The sequence below is a fragment of the Dermacentor albipictus genome, chromosome 8 (genome assembly GCF_038994185.2).
Source record: "Dermacentor albipictus isolate Rhodes 1998 colony chromosome 8, USDA_Dalb.pri_finalv2, whole genome shotgun sequence".
NCBI classification, from domain to species: domain Eukaryota; kingdom Metazoa; phylum Arthropoda; class Arachnida; order Ixodida; family Ixodidae; genus Dermacentor; species Dermacentor albipictus.
The window spans coordinates 103,947,507-103,965,642 of NC_091828.1; the positions used below are offsets into that span (position 1 = coordinate 103,947,507).

General features: G+C 43.6%; 1 protein-coding gene across 2 annotated transcripts in view; it reads right to left on the reverse strand.

Annotated features, from left to right (window-relative positions):
- TyrRS-m (Tyrosine--tRNA ligase, mitochondrial) overlaps positions 1-18,136 on the reverse strand; it is an 80,857-nt gene that overhangs the window by 6,576 nt on the left and 56,145 nt on the right. For both annotated transcript variants that reach the window (XM_070523927.1, XM_070523928.1), the window contains exons 4-11: positions 17,138-17,322; positions 15,685-15,786; positions 14,895-15,009; positions 12,716-12,794; positions 9,397-9,506; positions 8,327-8,425; positions 4,044-4,110; positions 761-955 (exon numbers count right to left, since the gene is read on the reverse strand). In XM_070523927.1, coding sequence (XP_070380028.1) covers positions 761-955; positions 4,044-4,110; positions 8,327-8,425; positions 9,397-9,506; positions 12,716-12,794; positions 14,895-15,009; positions 15,685-15,786; positions 17,138-17,322 — 952 coding nt within the window. The remainder of the gene's footprint in view (positions 1-760; positions 956-4,043; positions 4,111-8,326; positions 8,426-9,396; positions 9,507-12,715; positions 12,795-14,894; positions 15,010-15,684; positions 15,787-17,137; positions 17,323-18,136) is intronic.

Sequence of the window (18,136 nt, forward strand, 5' to 3'; positions counted from 1 at the left end):
CATCCGTTCGACTGCAGCAGGAGTAGTGGAGGGCAATGCAGAAGTTGACACGCGACTCGCTTTCTTGTGAAAGCACGGTCAGAGGAAAAGGACTGGTAAAAATCTCCAGCTGCAGTGATATCACAAGGCAATGCAAAGAGAATGCAACGCACACCTCTGTTTACCATTTGGCGAGACCTGCACATGAAACTGTTCTACGTGAAACTACAGGTGGCTTGGGGTGAAGCTCACTTTCAGTGTGCTGCAAGTGAGCGTTTCAGTACGTTTCAGTGTGCAGCGTGAGTGTTTCAGTACTGCAAGTGAACAAACCCATCACTGAAAAAGTTTCTACAAAATATATGTTTGTTCTCCTTGGATAGTATCTTTATTCTCGGTTTATTTCGCACATTTTAAGAAAAAATAAGCACTCAATTTAGGTATTCTTCTTTTCTTTATATTTATGCACACTGCAGGCCGTGGTCGGACCCAAGCAGGAGTGACGAATAAATAAACATACAATACAATGAAACATAATAAGATAACATAAGATACCAATATGAAAAAAAAATTGTTTTCATTAATTACATAATGTGAATATGAATTAAGGGCCTTAGAGTGATGTATTACGAGCACGTCACATACCGAAGTTGGTATCTGCAATAATGCTAGCGAAAGATTAACCCGAAGTAGAGGAGATGGCCATACCTCTGGTAGCTTGGTACTACATCCCTAAATTATCTGCTTTCACAGTACAGAAGGAAACAGCCACTGCAGCACTCACTCATGGTTGGGAAGAGGCGAGCCTTCATAGCCATGTCCAGTATGGTCGTCCCCGCCTCCGACGCGAGCGTCGCGAAAGCAGCGTCGCCGAAAATCAGGTGAAGCTCCTCCTCCTTGAGATGCTGCAGCGCCTCAGTCGCAGCTGCTCCGCCAAAGAGCACCGCACTGGCACGTTTCGCCAGCTCCAGCCCTTTCTCTGCGCAGGGAAACGAGGTACTCACGGATTGTCGACGCTTTCTCGGGCCCATTTCAATGGGGTAACTGTCTCAACAACCGCGACAGTTTGCAAATGTGAGCGAGCTCACCGCAGCGACGTGCGAGACATGCCACAGCGCAAAATCACAACAGGCGTACACGGACAACGCGGACACTGGACTACGACTGGCATTTACTTGGTGCTAAGCTATACTAGTATCCGAGCCACACGAGCAGAGAAAGTGACATTAACTTGCCCTAATTTTAATGCCATTTGCGCAATGAAGCATTGACATACCTAATGTAATTTCAGTAAATGCCATTCATTATTTAACGCGTTCGAAAGAGCTCAGTCGTCTGAAAAGTGCATACGCTCGACGCTATAGCTTGAACAGAGCAGTATAACGAAGTGCGTTTGAAACAGTGGCTATCATGTAAAAAATAATTTATACATAACTCTTAAGTTGTACCTGGCAAACTTACCCAGGTCAACGTTACAATGGCTTCAATGTAACGGGTGCCATTTTACTTCAGGGACTTACTATGGTTGTTTGCAAAGTTGTAAAAGTGAGCAACAAACTCAAGCAAATGGCATGATAGTGTGCTTACCTTTTCATTCCACTATTTACAAAGGCATTTGTAAATGCATGTCTATTTATAAATTATAGCCCCAAAATTACTCACTTCAGAAGACACTGTCATAGACACCATCATGTCAAATATCACTAAATTTGTACGTGTGGTAGTGACTCCCCCCCCCCCCAAAAAAAAGAGGCTGTCATTAGAGAACTCTAAGCACAAACAATCAAATGTAATTTTTTTGTGCACTTGTAGCACACATGAAAGTTTTCATGGGTTAGATTCTTTTAAACTCTGGGAAATTGACAAAAAAAAATTAACCGAGACAATAATTTTGCTGATGCAGCATTCATTGTAGCAGTGTTGAAGTGCATTTCAATAGGAGCTACTGAAATATACCTAGCTCTTAATTTGAAGATCAAGATTTAAGTTTAAAATAAAGAAATGTAACAATTTAACTTTCGTTTAAGCTGCTAAGCAAAATGTGTCGTTTCTGTCTGCTTCTCCAGACAACCTAAATTTGTGTTACTCCAATGACGGCTTTTTTTTTTTTGTTGCGGAGTTGTAAAGCTCTCTCTTTATCAAATTAAAGAGAGAGAGATAGAAAAAGAGAAAGGAACTCAATACTACCTGCACCTTACTAGTATTGCACGCAATTGAATGCCTATCAGCAAATACAATCTAGAATAACTAAAAGAGAAACTTGAGTTCTGAGATTTGACATGTCAAAACTGCGATCTGATTATGAGGCATGCCATAGTGTGCGTGGGGTGGGGGGGGTGGAGGGAGGGGCTCCAAATTAGTTTCATCCACCTGGTGTTCTTTAATGCACACCCAATGCATGGTACACAAGAATTTTGCATTGTAGCCCCATGAGAATGCAGCATGCTCTAATACAGTTGAACCTTAATACAATGTTCGCATATACAACAAAATATCAAGTAGAGTAGACTCCTAATACAGTTGAACCTTTATACAATGTTTGCACATACAACAAAACATCAAGTAGAGTAGACTCCTGTTAATTCAATCTCTACTGAAGGTCCCGACTGGCACCCATGCTTTTATTATTTCGATCTTAAAATTGGCCTTTGCCAGATAATTCAAGCTTGACCAGTCAACATGCACGTGCCTGACCCCTATGGTGACCCCAGTAGAGACCCCTTCAGTGACAGCGTCTGTCTCGACGGAGCTTGGGGGGTACAGTGGATACGTTGAACAAACACTCAAAACGCTCTCGTTGAAAATGCCTACTTTCTTGGCCTGCCCTACGAAGATTTTCAAGCAATAACCGTTGCTCATAACTCCTGTTAAAAAAAAAATCCGGCGTCCGTTACATTTCTTTCATTAGAAGCTTTAATGTCATTTTGATGCGCTTTTCTATTTCGGACACAGAAAGTTGGCGGCGCGCATTTGATTCGGGGGGGCATGTTAAAATCGTGCAAATACTGGCGAAGGAATTAGTGGTGTGCCTAGGAGAGAGAGCATAAACTTTATTTTCGAATCAATAAGGTTTGAGTCCGGCGTCTTTTTAGTGGGTCTGGGCACCCGCCGCGGACGCAGTTCCGAGACCTTGTCTCGAAGCGGCTTCCTCGGCTCACTGGACTGCCCAGAGTTGTGCTGTCAGATTCGAGCTGAGCAGTGCGGTCTTGCAGCGTGAGCAGGGGCTGGCGGTGGAAGAGACAGAGGGGTCGGCAATGCCCGACTTGTTTGTTAAGTCCTGGCACTCCCATAACGTGATTTAGTGTGGCAACCTTGCCACACGATATGCATCTGTTTGTAGTGTACATGTCTGGATACATGGTGTGCATGAGTTTGGGGTTTCTGTAAGAATCTGTTTGTAATTTTCTGATGTGTACTGCTTGCATCCTGTCTAACCTAGCGTGAGGGACTGGGTATATGCGTCTTTGTAACTGGCAGTGTGTCGTGATGTCGTAGAACCTGGTCATATGATCCTTCCACGCCCAGATGTTTGCAGTACCCTGCGGGGTACAGTACCCCACGGTGAGCCGCATCGTTGGGGGTTCTCAATCCAGTGTGTGCCGGGATCCACAGCAAATGCCTTCGGTTATCAAAGTCGGCCTCTCCCTGGTGTATGGGATGTCGCTGGAGTATGTGATACGCCTCTTGCGAGATGCTGCCATTTGCAAAATTTCGAATTGCCGTTTGCGAATCATAGATCACGTATGTCGCTTTGGTTTGTGTGAGGGCCAGTACTATGGCTGCTTCCTCTGCCTAGGAGGTTTTTTTTCTGCACTTTAATTTGACCAGCGGGATGATCTGATCGAGTTCTTCGGCCCCATCAGGGTCGAAGTAACACAAGTCGACTGTACGACGAAGTAAATGCAAAACATGTCTCACTGGCATGAGCAAACAAGAAACATATGCTTATAACAAATATTGGATATAACAAAGCTATTTTTGCATTGGCTACAACTTTGTTATAGTGACATTCAACAACTCTCTCCCAACTTATGATACGGCTCAGTATAAAAATGACATGCACTCACCCCCGTGAACAAGGAGTGTGAGATCTTCAGCAAGCCGTTTCTGAGCCGCTCGCTTCTCGGGAGCTCTCTGCATCATTGAACACAAAAGTATCCCAATGATTTAAAAACAGAATTTTATAAAATTGGATGCATCATAAATTCAGGTGCCCTTTGAATTGAAACACCAATGCTGGCATGTAATTTAACATGTACTGGTCTTTTATGCTTTCACAAGTCTGTAGTTGGGGAAAAAACATGTTTGCTGCTTAAGCCATGACCCTAGCATAGCGTCTGCCTACCTGTCGCAAATGAAGACAAACAGAGAAGGAGTGGGACAAATGGAAGAGTGGGACAAACTTGGGTGCTCACTTTAACAAATGGTATTCCGCAGAATCGACAGAGGAACGATCAGAGTTACCATCCTTTACCTAAATGTGCACCATTAATGCTATATGAAAATGTTTTTCTTTTAGCAGGAGAGACTGACACAGCGCAGATGCACCCTCCTCGAAGTTTAATCTGTTTTATCCCTTTCTAGACTCCAGCATTAAATTAATTTTTCCTTGCTACTATTGTTACTATTTGGTTCATTGAAGTAAATCAGGGAAATTTGCTATACGAAAAAGAACATTCAAAACAAGGAGAAAATCAATTTATTCGTATAAAACCTTCGACAGAGTTAGAAAAAGAAGCTTCCTCAAAAGAAACTATTCAATGCAATCTTCACAATCTGCCAAGGCCTTTTCAAGCCTAGACCTGAAATGGCTGCAGGCATGCTTTACCTCCTCTTTGTTCAGCTTCATGCCAGTCAAGCGTCAGGACTCAACTTCCACAATTATTTTCTCACTTAAAACAAAAATTGTTGAGATTAAACTTTGAGAAATAATGTCAATTGTACTGTGCAACTTACTATTTTTCGTATTTTTACTACGACTGCATCACTATGCAATTGACGGCTGAATATGCCTAAAAAAGCAAATTTTCTCAAGTTATGTTTCTTGATCTCCGAAACATTTTTATCATCTTCATCGGTTCCTGGACAATTGAGAGAAATAACTGGAATGACTACTGGCAGAACATAAAATTTCATTTAAAAGTTTTGACCAGTTCAGCGGGCCGAGGATGCCGCCAGGACCCACAAACTCCTGGCCGTCAGTTAGGTGAGGGCCTTTGGCCCTCCCCACCAACTCACAGGATACACAATAAAGTTATTTCCTCCTCCTCCACCTTTTTGTGCCTTCGTCCATGTTTTATATTCAAACAAAAGTAAAACCAGATCAGTTCAAGTTCATATATATAAAAACACTATCTCTTTCATATGTATGAAAAAAGTGTTATAGTCATTGGTAAAAATGTTTATTTTGTGCAAATTTTTTGGTTAGACTACGTTTTGCTACCGCTTGCACACATAAGATGGCGGCCACTGGGCGAGAAATTTTTTTCTCACCAAAAACAAGCTTGGATAATGTTTGTCATTGTAATGCAATAAGCCATGATTTTTTAAAGATAAATCGAAGTTGGTCGAGCGCCAAGTCTGGATCAGTTGGCACGGAATGACCCCATAGTGTTTGCAGCGCGTAGCAACAGTAGTTATCGTGCGTCAAGATGCCTTACGAGCTAGTATTTAGAATCTGGCCTTAGCATCTTTCTTATGACACGACTTAAAACAATATGAGAATCATCATCATAATCAACCTGGTTACGCCCACTTCAGGGCAAAGGCCTCTCCCATACTTCTCCAACTACCTTGGTCATGTACTAATTGTGGCCATGTCAACCCTGCAAACTTCTTAATCTCATCCGCCCATTTAACCTTCTGCCTCCCCCTGCTATGCTTCTTGTCCCTTGGAATCCAGTCCGTAACCCTTAATGACCATCGGTTATCTTCCCTCCTCATTACATGTCCTGCCCATGCCCATTTCTTTTTCTTGATTTCAACTAAGATGTCATTAACTCGCGTTTGTTCCCTGACCCAATCTGCTCTTTTCTTATCCCTTAACGTTACACCTATCATTCTTCTTTCCATAGCTCGTTGCGTCGTCCTCAATTTGAGTAGAACCCTTTTCGTAAGCCTCCAGGCTTCTGCCACGTACGTGAGTACTGGTAAGACACAGCTATTATATACTTTTCTCTTGAGGGATAATGGCAACCTGCTGTTCATGATCTGAGAATGCCTGCCAAACGCACCCCAGCCCATTCTTTTTCTTCTGATTATTTCAGTCTCATGATCCGGATCCGCGGTCACTACCTGCCCTAAGTAGATGTATTCCTTTACCACTTTCAGTGCCTTGCTGCCTATTGTAAATTGCTGTTCTCTTCCGAGACTGTTAAACATTAATTTAGTTTTCTGCAGATTAATTTTTAGACTCACCCTTCTGCTTTGCCTCTCCAGATCAGTGAGCATGCATTGCAATTGGTCCCCCGAGTTACTAAGCAAGGCAATATCATTAGTGAATCGCAAGTTACTAAGGTATTCTCCATTATCTCTTATCCCCAATTCTTCCCAATCCAGGTCTCTGAATACCTCCTGTAAACAGGCTGTGAATAGCATTGGAGAGATCGTATCTCCCTGCCTGATGCCTTTCTTTATTGGGATTTTGTTGCTTTCTTTATGGAGGACTACGGCGGCTGTGGAGCTGCTATAGAAATCTTTCAGTATCTTTACATACAGCTCATCTACACCCCGATTCCGTAATGCCTCCATGACTGCTGAGGTTTCGACAGAATCAAACATTTTCTCGTAATCAATGAAAGCTATATATAAGGGTTCTTTATATTCCGCACATTTCTCTATCATCTGATTGATAGTGCGGATATGGTCTATTGTTGAGTAGCCTTTACGGAATCCTGCCTGGTCCTTTGCTTGGCAGAAGTCTAAGGTGTTCCTGATTCTATTTGCGATTACCTTAGTAAATATTTTGTAGGCGACGGACAGTAAGCTGATCAGTCTATAATTTTTCAAATCTTTGGCGTCCCTTTTCTTATGGATTAGGATTATGTTGGCATTCTTCCAAGGTTCCCGTACGCTCGAGGTCATGAGGCATTGAGTCTACAGGGTGGCCAGTTTTTCTAAAACAACGTGCCCACCATCCTTCAACAAATCTGCCGTTACCTGATCCTCCGCAGCTGCCTTACCCCTTTGCATACCTCCCAAGGCTTTCTTTACTTCTTCCGGCGTTACTTGTGGGATTTCAAGTTCCTCTAGACTATTCTCTCTTACATTATAGTCGTGGGTGCCACTGGTACTGTATATATTTCTATTGAACTCCACAGCCACTTGAACTATCTCATCCATATTAGTAATGATATTGCCGGATTTGTCTCTTAACGCATACATCTGATTCTTGCCAATTCCTAGTTTCTTCTTCACTGCTTGAGAATGAATATGAAAATAGTATTCCTATTTGCTTTAATGATTACCGAACCTAAGCCTCGGTAGACCTTCCTGAGGAGGTCAAGCCTTGATCGCAAAATTCGGCCCCCTGCTAATAAATATACTGAGCACTTCTTAGACAACCACCTCAGATTACTGAATGCCAACAGCAAAAAAATTTCCCCTTGGCTATCGAGCAATCCTTGAAAAGCTGCAGGGGTAGTTAGCTGCGTAATTTTTTTATCAACAGACTTTAAACAGCACCTTTAGGTGATGATGCAAGCACTTAATGGTTAACAGGTATGATGCAAAATTCAAAACAGAGCCTTCCAAAATTTTCTGCGTGCCACAAGCGGTTTCCAGTGTCGGAGGTCATGCTCAAGCGCCAAGCTGTTTCTCAATCTCAATATTCCGGGTTATCTTCTGTGTTATTTCCTGGAAGTGGTAATGGCAGCATATCTGTTTGTTTGTTTAGTTTTGGTATCAAAAACATCTATTACTGTGAGCTTTTCATGGTGCATCCACTCATATTTCAAAGGCAAAGCTTCATGCAGAGGCCACTTTAAACCTGCACATTTAAGTAAGCTGTCAACATGTGTGCCAAAATTTCATTGCAGTTGGCCTTTAAAAATGTAATTTATTCAAGACTAAGTGATCATTTCTACCCGTCAAGCTCCACAGCAGTGGTGGCCGTGAGAATGTGCGATAATTGCTAATGCAGTTATTGGGTTGTTTTCACTAGCTGACTTCTTCATTGTTGAAATTAAGGGGTCACGTTGTATAAAGGCAGAACTGAAGTAAGCCAGTATACTTAAAGCTTAAGCATTTGCTAGAAACATTGCGCCAAGCGTCAGTTTTGGGAAATGTCTCTCATTATACTGCTGAGGTATTAGAAGTGAACTTGTTTCATGAGACACTGTTTAATGCTCACCATTTGCACTTCGATGAGGGCGTCCAGCTCATGCAGATCGGCAAAGATGAATAACTTCAGGAGTTGCACTGCCTCGGCATCTGTCAAGCGCATGAAGAACTGGCGAAGGAAAGAAGAAAAATGAGAAAGCACAGTTACCACCTGACCCATTGTAGTCCCGTGCTGTGAGCTTGGAAACAATTGCAGTAGTAATCAGAATGCTTTAGCGCACCGCTATGGTCCCACTCCTGCAGTAATGATGCCATTACTGGCTCTGCCAGGCGCACAGTGAACCGAGTATACCGGTACAAGAGAGAATCTCTTTATTACAGGGAGATATATTTTTGTAACTGTTCAGTGACCAATGCCATGCTACTCTTCATAGGGAGAGGGAAGGGGATCAAATAATTCCAAAGAGAAGAGAGTAAAAAAAAAAGCCAGCAGTTTTGTGAAGCAGTGCCAGCAACAGCAAATTATGAGACTATTGTAAGAAGTAACAATTACAGTTTTATGGGCAGTACGAATTACAGTAAACATTAGCTTACAAGAGAGAGAGAGAACTTATTTGAAAGAAGGCAGAGAAGTCGACCTGAGATGGCGCACTTTGGCCTGCTACTTTGCATAGAAGGGGGAGGGGGAACGGGGACACAAAGGTGCAATGAGGATGACATAGATGAGGGATGCACAATGGGTTAGGAGACAAGTTGAGCATACTGTTTATTACCAAGAAAGTCCAGATGTGCGATTCAGAAATGTCTTCCAAGAAACCACCTGGTTTCAGATGCTGGCTGGGTTCACTAATTCGATTGAACATCAGAAAAAGGGCGTAAAGGCATTGGTTGGGCGAAACCACACCTGGTTGGTTAAGAAAGCGAGCATTTACAACAATTTAGACTACCCATGAAACCAGAAGCCTTTCTTTCCTATGTAGTCTATATGCTATTGCTGTCAATGCTTTGCCATTGGTGCAATAACACACATATTTTTATCATCTCTGTATTAAATGGCTTCAAGTTTATTAAAATTTCGGTGAGAGACAGGAACATGAACTGAACCGAAAATTAATATTTTAGCACCACAGTTCACGGCACCTGGTAGAACTCATATGGCGACGTCTTGCTTGGGTCCAGCCATACGGCGTTGCCAGACGACTTTCCGTACTTATCACCAGACTCTGCTGTTATGAGTGGAACCAAGAGGCCTACAAGAGATGAGAAGAACAAGATGTGTTTCACAAAAGCAGGGAAGACTACTTGACGACGAAAACCACGTATAAAAGGTCTGCGCTACCACAATCGGAGCTCAGTGCATTTTTACAAGAACAGTGCAAACAGACAACACGCAAGGACAAGGAAGGCCTCGGGAAATGTGCCGACTCATGACTCGCTGTCGCTACAAAAATGCAGTTATACTAACTCGCACACCTTCCGGCCATGATGAAGAGGTCACTGCTTAGAAAACTAAATCGTGTTCGCCAAAGCCTCTAGTGAACCCAATTGGCTTTTCTGAACAGCCAACTCTGCATGTTTGGCTGGGAGGATATTATAGTTGCACTGCATAAGGTATCTTTTACACCTTGCATGCACTAATGGAGTAAGGAGCAGGGCAAAGGGGTGGGGGAGGATATGAATACTCTATTTCATACTTAGGAGGCAACACTGCAGAAACCATGCAAGCATAGTGCGACAGTTGGAAATGTCACTCCACTCGTTTCACAGCACACTTGCTCTTGATATTGATGTGCGATGTGTGATGCTGACGCTTTGTGAGGAATGGACTACTGTGCCTATAAATACTACTAGTACTTGTGGACAGCAATTTATGTCTAACGTATTATTTGCATACCTTTGAGCTTTCAGTTTGTGAAGTATACTGCGCTTCTGGTTGCGGGTGCAAACGGGGCCCTGTGGCCAATGGTCGCACAAATGTGCCGCTCCGCTCATTTGGTGGTCAGTAGCTTCAGACCTTCGACACCTCTAATGTCATGAATATGTCGTATTTCACGATACGCAAGTGAGAGACTTCATTTTTCATCGAATTACTCGGCCTGTGCTCAATATCTTTCTTTCACAAGTGATGTGCTATTTTTTGGTCGTGGATGAGAACAGTGAAAAAGTCTCTCTAGCCTTCATAGTGTTGCCTGATGCGTAACAAAAGACGAGCATAAAAAATATTAAGAGGTTCCTTGAGGCCATGAGGTTTAGGATCCCCTCTCAGCAACCACTACACCGAAATTGATTAGGTTTCCTGCATTTAAAAGAAAAAGTTAAAATCTAGTTACCGTAGGAAGCAGATTTTTTATTTAGTAGTCAATCTTTGAATAAAAATTCTTGACCATTGCAAACTTTCAAGGAAGGAAACTAAACTATCAAGTTTACAACTTTGTAACTCAGCCATTAAAAATGATATCCCAATTCTGCTAGTTACATCTAGTAGCACATCTAAAGCGAACAAAACTTATGTAATGCCCATGGCTATCAAATACACCACTGATATGCAAGTATGACTTATGCGAAACCGTCTTAAATATTGTAACAAATTCACTTAGTAAGATAAAAATTCACATAGTATCAAATTTGTCCGCACTGGATGTCCTAGCGGATTCAGTTTACAGAACTGCGATATCGGTTTTGGTGCAGAGTTATGGATTTGTAAACTACTTGCGTCTTTCTTTTCTGAGCTCATCAACTTTCGTCAGTTACTGTAAAAAAAATTCAGGCCCTAAATAAAAATTTTGCTGCCAACAGTCACTAGAATTTGCCTTTCTTTCTGAAATCCAATAAAATTTATTAAAATTGGTCTAGGAGTTATCCCAGAAAATCATTTCTGCGCTTTACACACACTATTTGAATAGGCCGCAAAGGAGTTGGGCCGGAGCTTATACGCTTCTTCTTTTAGAGAAACATCACACAAAGCCCGCCAAAAAAACTGTGCATGATATGCAGAAACTTACTTTGATCCAAGAATTCAAAGCTGCAAAGGTGAAATCAATAATTAAAGTGGCTGTCAGCGCAAAAAGTGTGTCAAAACAGCCAGCGATAAAACCAGGACAAAACGCTACTGTTAACATGGACTCATCTCTACACTACTTGCACGAGGTGACCACCTTATGTAATACATTCCGTAGGAAGGCTCCCCCCACATCTGCGCAGAGGTTGAAGGTGACATGGATCTTGTCACCAATCCACACAATCATTGCCTCATTTCTCGCTGTTAACTGGGTCGAGCAAGACGTGGAGAAACTCACTGTATCTATTTGGATCTAGACACGCCTCCAATTCCAGGTCAATTCCCAGAACTCTGAAGGTCAGAAAAATTTTAAAGAGCTTTCCTCGAATGTGAGCTGAGTTGATAAAGCAGGAGTTGGCTGCGGGAGGGGCGTTACTCAATCCCCATTGCCAAGCACCCACCAGTAGTGTATAAAACACGCAGTACAAGCAAGCACCCCCGGCGGATCATCTGGCTTCTCAGGGGTGCATTGCGTACAGACTGCAGTCATTGGTGCACAAGAACTAAGACGAAAAAGGCACCACACAATTCTAAGAAATGTCCGTAGCAAGGATTGTCCTACGTGCCGTCTGGGGAACTTTCTTATTGAGGTTAGGAATGCCACTCCAGTTGGATCATTTTTCAGGCACCGAGGTTTCTTAGTGGCCGTGGCCCTGGTCGGGAGCGCATTTGTACCTATTTTATCAGAAGGTACAGCATGTCAGCTCTGGTCAACCACCCGCAGCAACAGAGGGGGAATTCGAGTCGAGCTGACTTCGACACCCTTGAATATAAGACGACTCCCAACTTTCCCGCATTATTTTTTTTAAGGAAAAGTACCGGCCTACATTCGACTAGATACAATATTCGTGGCCTTTTCTGCATAAACTCTAGTAGTGCTACCGTTGTTACTAAAAACAACAGCCTTGAGGTACCATACGCAGGTTTATAGGCAAGCTGCCTGCTCCTACGTTCACACATTGCAGGACACCTGTGGTTGAAAGGATGTCTACTACTGTTATTAATCCTTAGTTATTCCCTTCAACCATGATATGATAATGTCAATATTGTGAACTTGGCATGCCCTAATAGCATGGTTAGAACAAAAAAATATGCCTGCAAGCATGACTGGAAACCTAATTTTAAAGAAAGTGATGATGATAGAAAGCTAACTGCCATCTATGTTGTAAGGAAGGGTTGTCATGAGCCAGTAAGGGACAATCACTCACGATGAGTTGAGAGGACTGCTGAAATATTTCAACGAGACAAAGAAACAATGGAACTGCTGACAATATTACCAACTTGAAATGCTTGTTCACAACAGTCAAGTGAGGTACATAATGGGGCTGGGAGGCCACACTGAGGTTTAAGTTTGTCGTACCTAATGAGCCAGAGAGAGAGAGAGAGAGAGAGAAGTCTCACCATAGCCCACGTCCGACCTTGTTTTTCTTATAAGGTCATGGCCTGAATCAATGTTGCCTAGCTGGTCGCCACCTCCTATCTGGAATGACAAAGACCAATGTCACTGTGCTGGCAAAGTGATTTTGCTCTGCAACCTGAAATGTTGCGAGGGATGCTTGAAAAATATGACACGACAAGAGTCTTCAGCTGTGGGATGTTCTTGGACCGTGCCAATGCCCTACTAATATAGCTTTCCTATGGGATACAGGCTTTGACGAAACACTGTGAATAACTTTTGTGAAAGTTCTTTAATGTTACTGTACATGGCTGTTTGTCTACCTGTGTGCTTTGAATTCTGTGTTAATCTCATTTCTTCTCTTCCATTCTTCACCATCTCACCTGAAGTATGATGCTGGGCTTGTTGCTAGGCTAACCACACATATAAAAAAATCTTTTTTCCTCTCTCTCTCTCTACAAGTGAGTTTGCATGCTCGAAACCTGCATGTTTAGTCCAGATGAATGGCGCAGCAGACGGCTTAGGTATTGTCTCAACCGTAAGCAGTTTCCCGCAAAGCTTAGTAGGGAAAACTCGGGCCCTGCAGTCATCCCGCTACCATGTGAATGACATACAGTACATGGATTTGTCCAGTCTTCATGCTTGTGGCTTCAGATACTCTTGTAGTATAATTTATTACGCTGTGTCATTCTAAACTTCAAGACAATCATCAAACAAAGCAAGGTAATAAGTTCCTGCGCACATGCATAATAATGGCGAGCTGCTGCATCGACAAAGCCATATTAGTTGAATGTGACCAACCTGCACAGTCGTTTGAAGTCGAAAGGACCAAGTTTAGGCAGGTCTGTGTATTGCTACATATCCTTCTCATGCTGGATGAACTGTCATACTCACAGCTCCCACAGACATTACCCCATGTATTCCCCTCGGGAAACATTTTGTAGTAAACTTCATGGCTTGCACCCCTTCAGGTTACTGCGAGCAACTAAGCCAGCCTCCGTGTTTCACTGCGAAATAAGCTTGTGCCCTACACACGTGAAAGTTTGATGTTCCTTGATCAACGATTCTTGACGTTGAAACAGCCTCCTGCCATCCATGACAAATTTCCCATTAATTTGTTTCCCACTAGCCCAAAAGCGGTAAAAAAACAAAAAAAGAAAACTATGGTGTTTAACATTCCAAAATTTCCGACCTCAATGCAATGGAATAGTCCCGGCCTCCTTGCTTTCTGTAAAGGGCCCCTAACTACTTCCCCTACCCTGAACAGATTTAAATAAATACATGCATAGTGTAGACAATGCCATGACATTTATGGCAAATGTAGCAGCTTTATGTGCACCGTGACATCCACAAATTAAACAAACAATCCTGTGCTACTTCCTGAACTTTTCCAGTTCCTTCTTTGCACATCGTTATGCCAGCAGGGCCATGCATGTGACGTCACCAAGGTAAAAGCTGTCGATTGGTCAATCGATAGAACATGACAAGCCAGCTGTGTGTTTTGAGAAGGAAAGTGAGGGGGGGAGGCTCACCCACAGTGTGCTACTGATCCTGCTGCAGAGGTTGCATTACGTCAAGTTCGCACGGAAAGTGATCAGAGATGGACAATGGAGAAGCCCTTCATCTAGTTGGCTGATGGTACCTGTAGCTTTTCCCATGCTCCAAGGAATCATGTCACACGGTGAGGAGAGAGGGCCCGCGCAAAGGGGAGTGAGAAACCGCAGTGGCCACACGGTTGTTGCCAAAATGCCTGCGACTTTGCTATTATGGCTCAATTTAAAACAGAAGTACTCCTCCTGTGTAGACTGGTACGCAGCTGGCACAAATAACAAGTTCTCGAGCTCAGAGTGCTCTAGGGGCCCCTTAACGTGTACATAAATTTAGGCAGCCGAGCGTTCTTGCATTCTACCCGCACTTAAATGCGACTGCCGTGACTGGGAACCGAACCTCTGACCTCGTGCTGCCCAGGCCACAACCAATGGGCCAGTATGGTGCGTTCTTCTCAAGCACCCTTCTCAAATCGGTTCTCGGGTTAGAGCAAACTGGCAATCAGTTTATTTTCATCGCTCCCAGAATTGGCTAACAGCGGGGAGGCAATCCGAACTGCGGCCGCCCGTCGCCGGCACTCTCGTGACTGTTGCGGCCTGCGTGACCAATCGAGGTGCAATTAAACTGCGCGGTTACCTGGAAGCGGCACTTGTAGTTGTCGTAGAGGTGCAGCCAGTCGTATGCCTGGAAGACTTGGTAGGAGAATTCAGCCAAGCTGATGCCCTCACTAGAGTTGAGCCGCTGCTGTACACTGAGAGAAAAAAAAAGAACAAAATGAAAGGAAGAAACTGAAATGAAAATGAGAAACATATATTGAGAGTGGTGTTATAAATTATCACCGATGGTTGCCAATGTAAGAAACATTAGCCACGCGCCTCTAGAAAGCTATTCACTTAACTAATTAAGGAAGTAATGCTCTTGAATGCGTGTATTTGTTGCAATGAGGATATTTGTACTCACAACTTTCTGTGGAAATGAAGGAGAAGCTACAGGGATGAAGGCTCTGCGCGCTTGTTACTGCGCAAGGCATTCTGGCAGCATTTGACCGCACTTTTGTTTAATTGGAACAGATACTGAATCAGCCTAAGTTAGATGTGCGCTGGTATTGCTCAAATGCAGTATAGGAAAGGAAAAAGTGACATTTAACACCCAGTGGTGTATTTTGCCTTGTTTTCCTGGTGTAATGAAGATATTTATGTTACCTTTTCCTTAGATAAAGCTAATGCGGATGAAAACGTGAGACTATCTTCAGGAGCGCTCTTACTTGCGCGTGCCTTGCCTCCTCAGCTTTCCCTTTATCGCCGCAGAAAGCTTTCACACGACAGCACGTACATCTTAAGAAGCTATAACAGATGGCGTTTGGCATAGCTGAATGTCAACCACTGAAGTCGAAGGATGTGATAAAGACAAAAAAAAAAGGATTCACCTTGTTCGTGACATCATTTTCCCCAACCTGAAGTTCCGGCCAACAGTACCAAGGAAGCCTATGACATCATGGCCAAGGTACCACTCTGAGTTCCGGACTATCCTGCACGGCAAGAAAAAGCCAGCCTTTATCGCGTTTCGTTCACGAAGATACTGTTATGTTGGCGGACTGCAAAAGAAAGGTGTTGAGCAAGTTCTCGCAAAAATGGCACTCTCAATAAATTGAGGTAACGCTAAAAGTTCGAAGCCTTAAAAGGAAACCAGAAGAACGCATTAAGTAAAGCTGCGTGTGACAGACCAATTAGTGCTGTGAAATTATCGTGGTAACACTTTTATTAAAAACAGAGCTCTCGTTAGCAGCTGTAGTGGCTCAGGGGCTATGGCATTATACTGCCGAGCACGAGGAACTGGCTTCGATCCTGGGCTGCATCTGAATGGAGGCACAATGCGAGAATGCTGTGCTTAAGGAAACACAGATGGTCAAAATTAATCCGGAGCTCTCTACAACAATGTCCCTCATAACCCTGTGTGTAGTTTCAGCATGGTAAATCACAGCCCCCTCCATTGCCCCGCCAAAAATGAGAAGAGCTCTCATCAGGAAGCTCAGGACATAAGCACAGGACAGGATCCATACCACCACCACTGCAAAAATAATAGAACAAGCTCCCCAATGGTTGTAGTAGGCAGCAAGCGGTAATAGACAGGCAATCACTTGGCATAGTGACATGAGAGGTATGGGGATCGATAGACATCCTGCACCTCTACCAAACATATAAGGAGGTTCATTCGCTGGAAAGATCACTCCTGAAAGCCACTGCAAGTGTTAGCCAGCAACAGAGGCTCTCAGCAATCATGGCATGGATCTTTGTCTTCTCCTTCAAAGCACCACTGAACATATAGGGGCGCATCTGCTCCATTACAATAAATACAGTTTGGCCAATTTCACTGCCAAACCATGCTTGCTGCAATCCAGCTAGCACACTACACAGAATGCAAGGTAATTAGGACAGCGCATAGTGTTCTCAAAGTCTGGGACCAATGCCAAAGTATATACAGTAAGCTAATCACATCTTGTGACGATGAGCTGATTGAGAACATGGTTATCTGTGCTGAACCGCCCCACCGCCGACCCCTCCCGCCTCCCCCCCCACACACACGTTATGATGCATGGCAACCCGGGCCAATAAAAGGAAAGACCCAGGAAACATCAATTGTTGGCAATCTGATTTACAAAAGGTGCCTTTGCCTAACAAGACAGGGTTCGGTCAGACTCTTGATTACATCGGCTTACAAATGTATATTTCTGCTTCCGCACCAAGACACTGGTCAGCACTCCCTCTACGTCCGCTGCAAAATTCTGTCAGTTCCCTCACACCACTTGGCTGAAGCCGGCGCCCAGTTTAGGAAGCAGTGAAATAAGCAAGAAGCGATTCCTAACCTGTGTGACACCTCACCTCAGGGGGCTCAGGGTCTTGTTAGGTTTGGTTGGCTTCCAGAAGTGGGCCGCGTGGTTTGCAAAGACTGTCTCCAGGTTGTAACGGAGGCCGGCAACATTTTTCTCGATGACATCTCCGGCCATTTTGTCGCGCTCTGTGAGGCGACCACTCGGATCTCCCACTTGAGCCGTGCAGTCGCCAATCTGCGAAAATGTAGTAACTAGGAGTCATGGCTGTGGAAAATGGGAGCAACTACGCAATTTCTACACTGCTCCAGCACTGCAACATGAGTGTGAAAAGAAGGTGAAAGGAGGCCGAGATGAGGCTTGCGGTGTCTTTGGTGCACTGTTGGAGGATTCACACTTCTGGTCAACAAACTGGCTCCTTCTTGTTGTGCTGCAAAACTGATTAGCATTGTGTGCAAAGCGTGCTAGAGCAATGAGCTGGTTCATAGACGTCTGCTGAGGATTTGTATACAACGCCAGTTAGTGACCATGTAATTAATTCATTTGTCTCTCTCTCTCTCTTTTTATCACAGTTAATGGTTTAGGTGAAACAAAACTTCTCAAGTGACTGCATTTTCCAAGAAGTAAACTGTCCGTGCCACAGTGGACTGAGCTTCCACAGCCGAAATATCCTCAAGTGTTACGGTGTGGACTCTACGCTCGTCAGTGTGACAAAACTTGCCTTAAAATTTAAAACTGTTAACCTGTTTTGCTGGTGCGTGGTATTAATGGTTCTGAAAACACACGACATGAGGTAAAAGTAAATATTCAATGGTCAGAATTAACTAAACTGTGAGAGGGTTACAGAAACTTAATGCCTACATCGCAAGATAGCTAAATATTTTCACAACTTCCATGTTTCTAAGACCTTTGTTAGTGGATGTGGGTTGTCCTGAGTGGTGGAGCTGCAAGATGATGTCTGTAAATCAGTCCTACCACACAGTGGTGTAGTGGGAGGTGCACCCCAAATGTCAGTTACTACTACCATGTTGCCATTAGGGGGCGTAAGCAG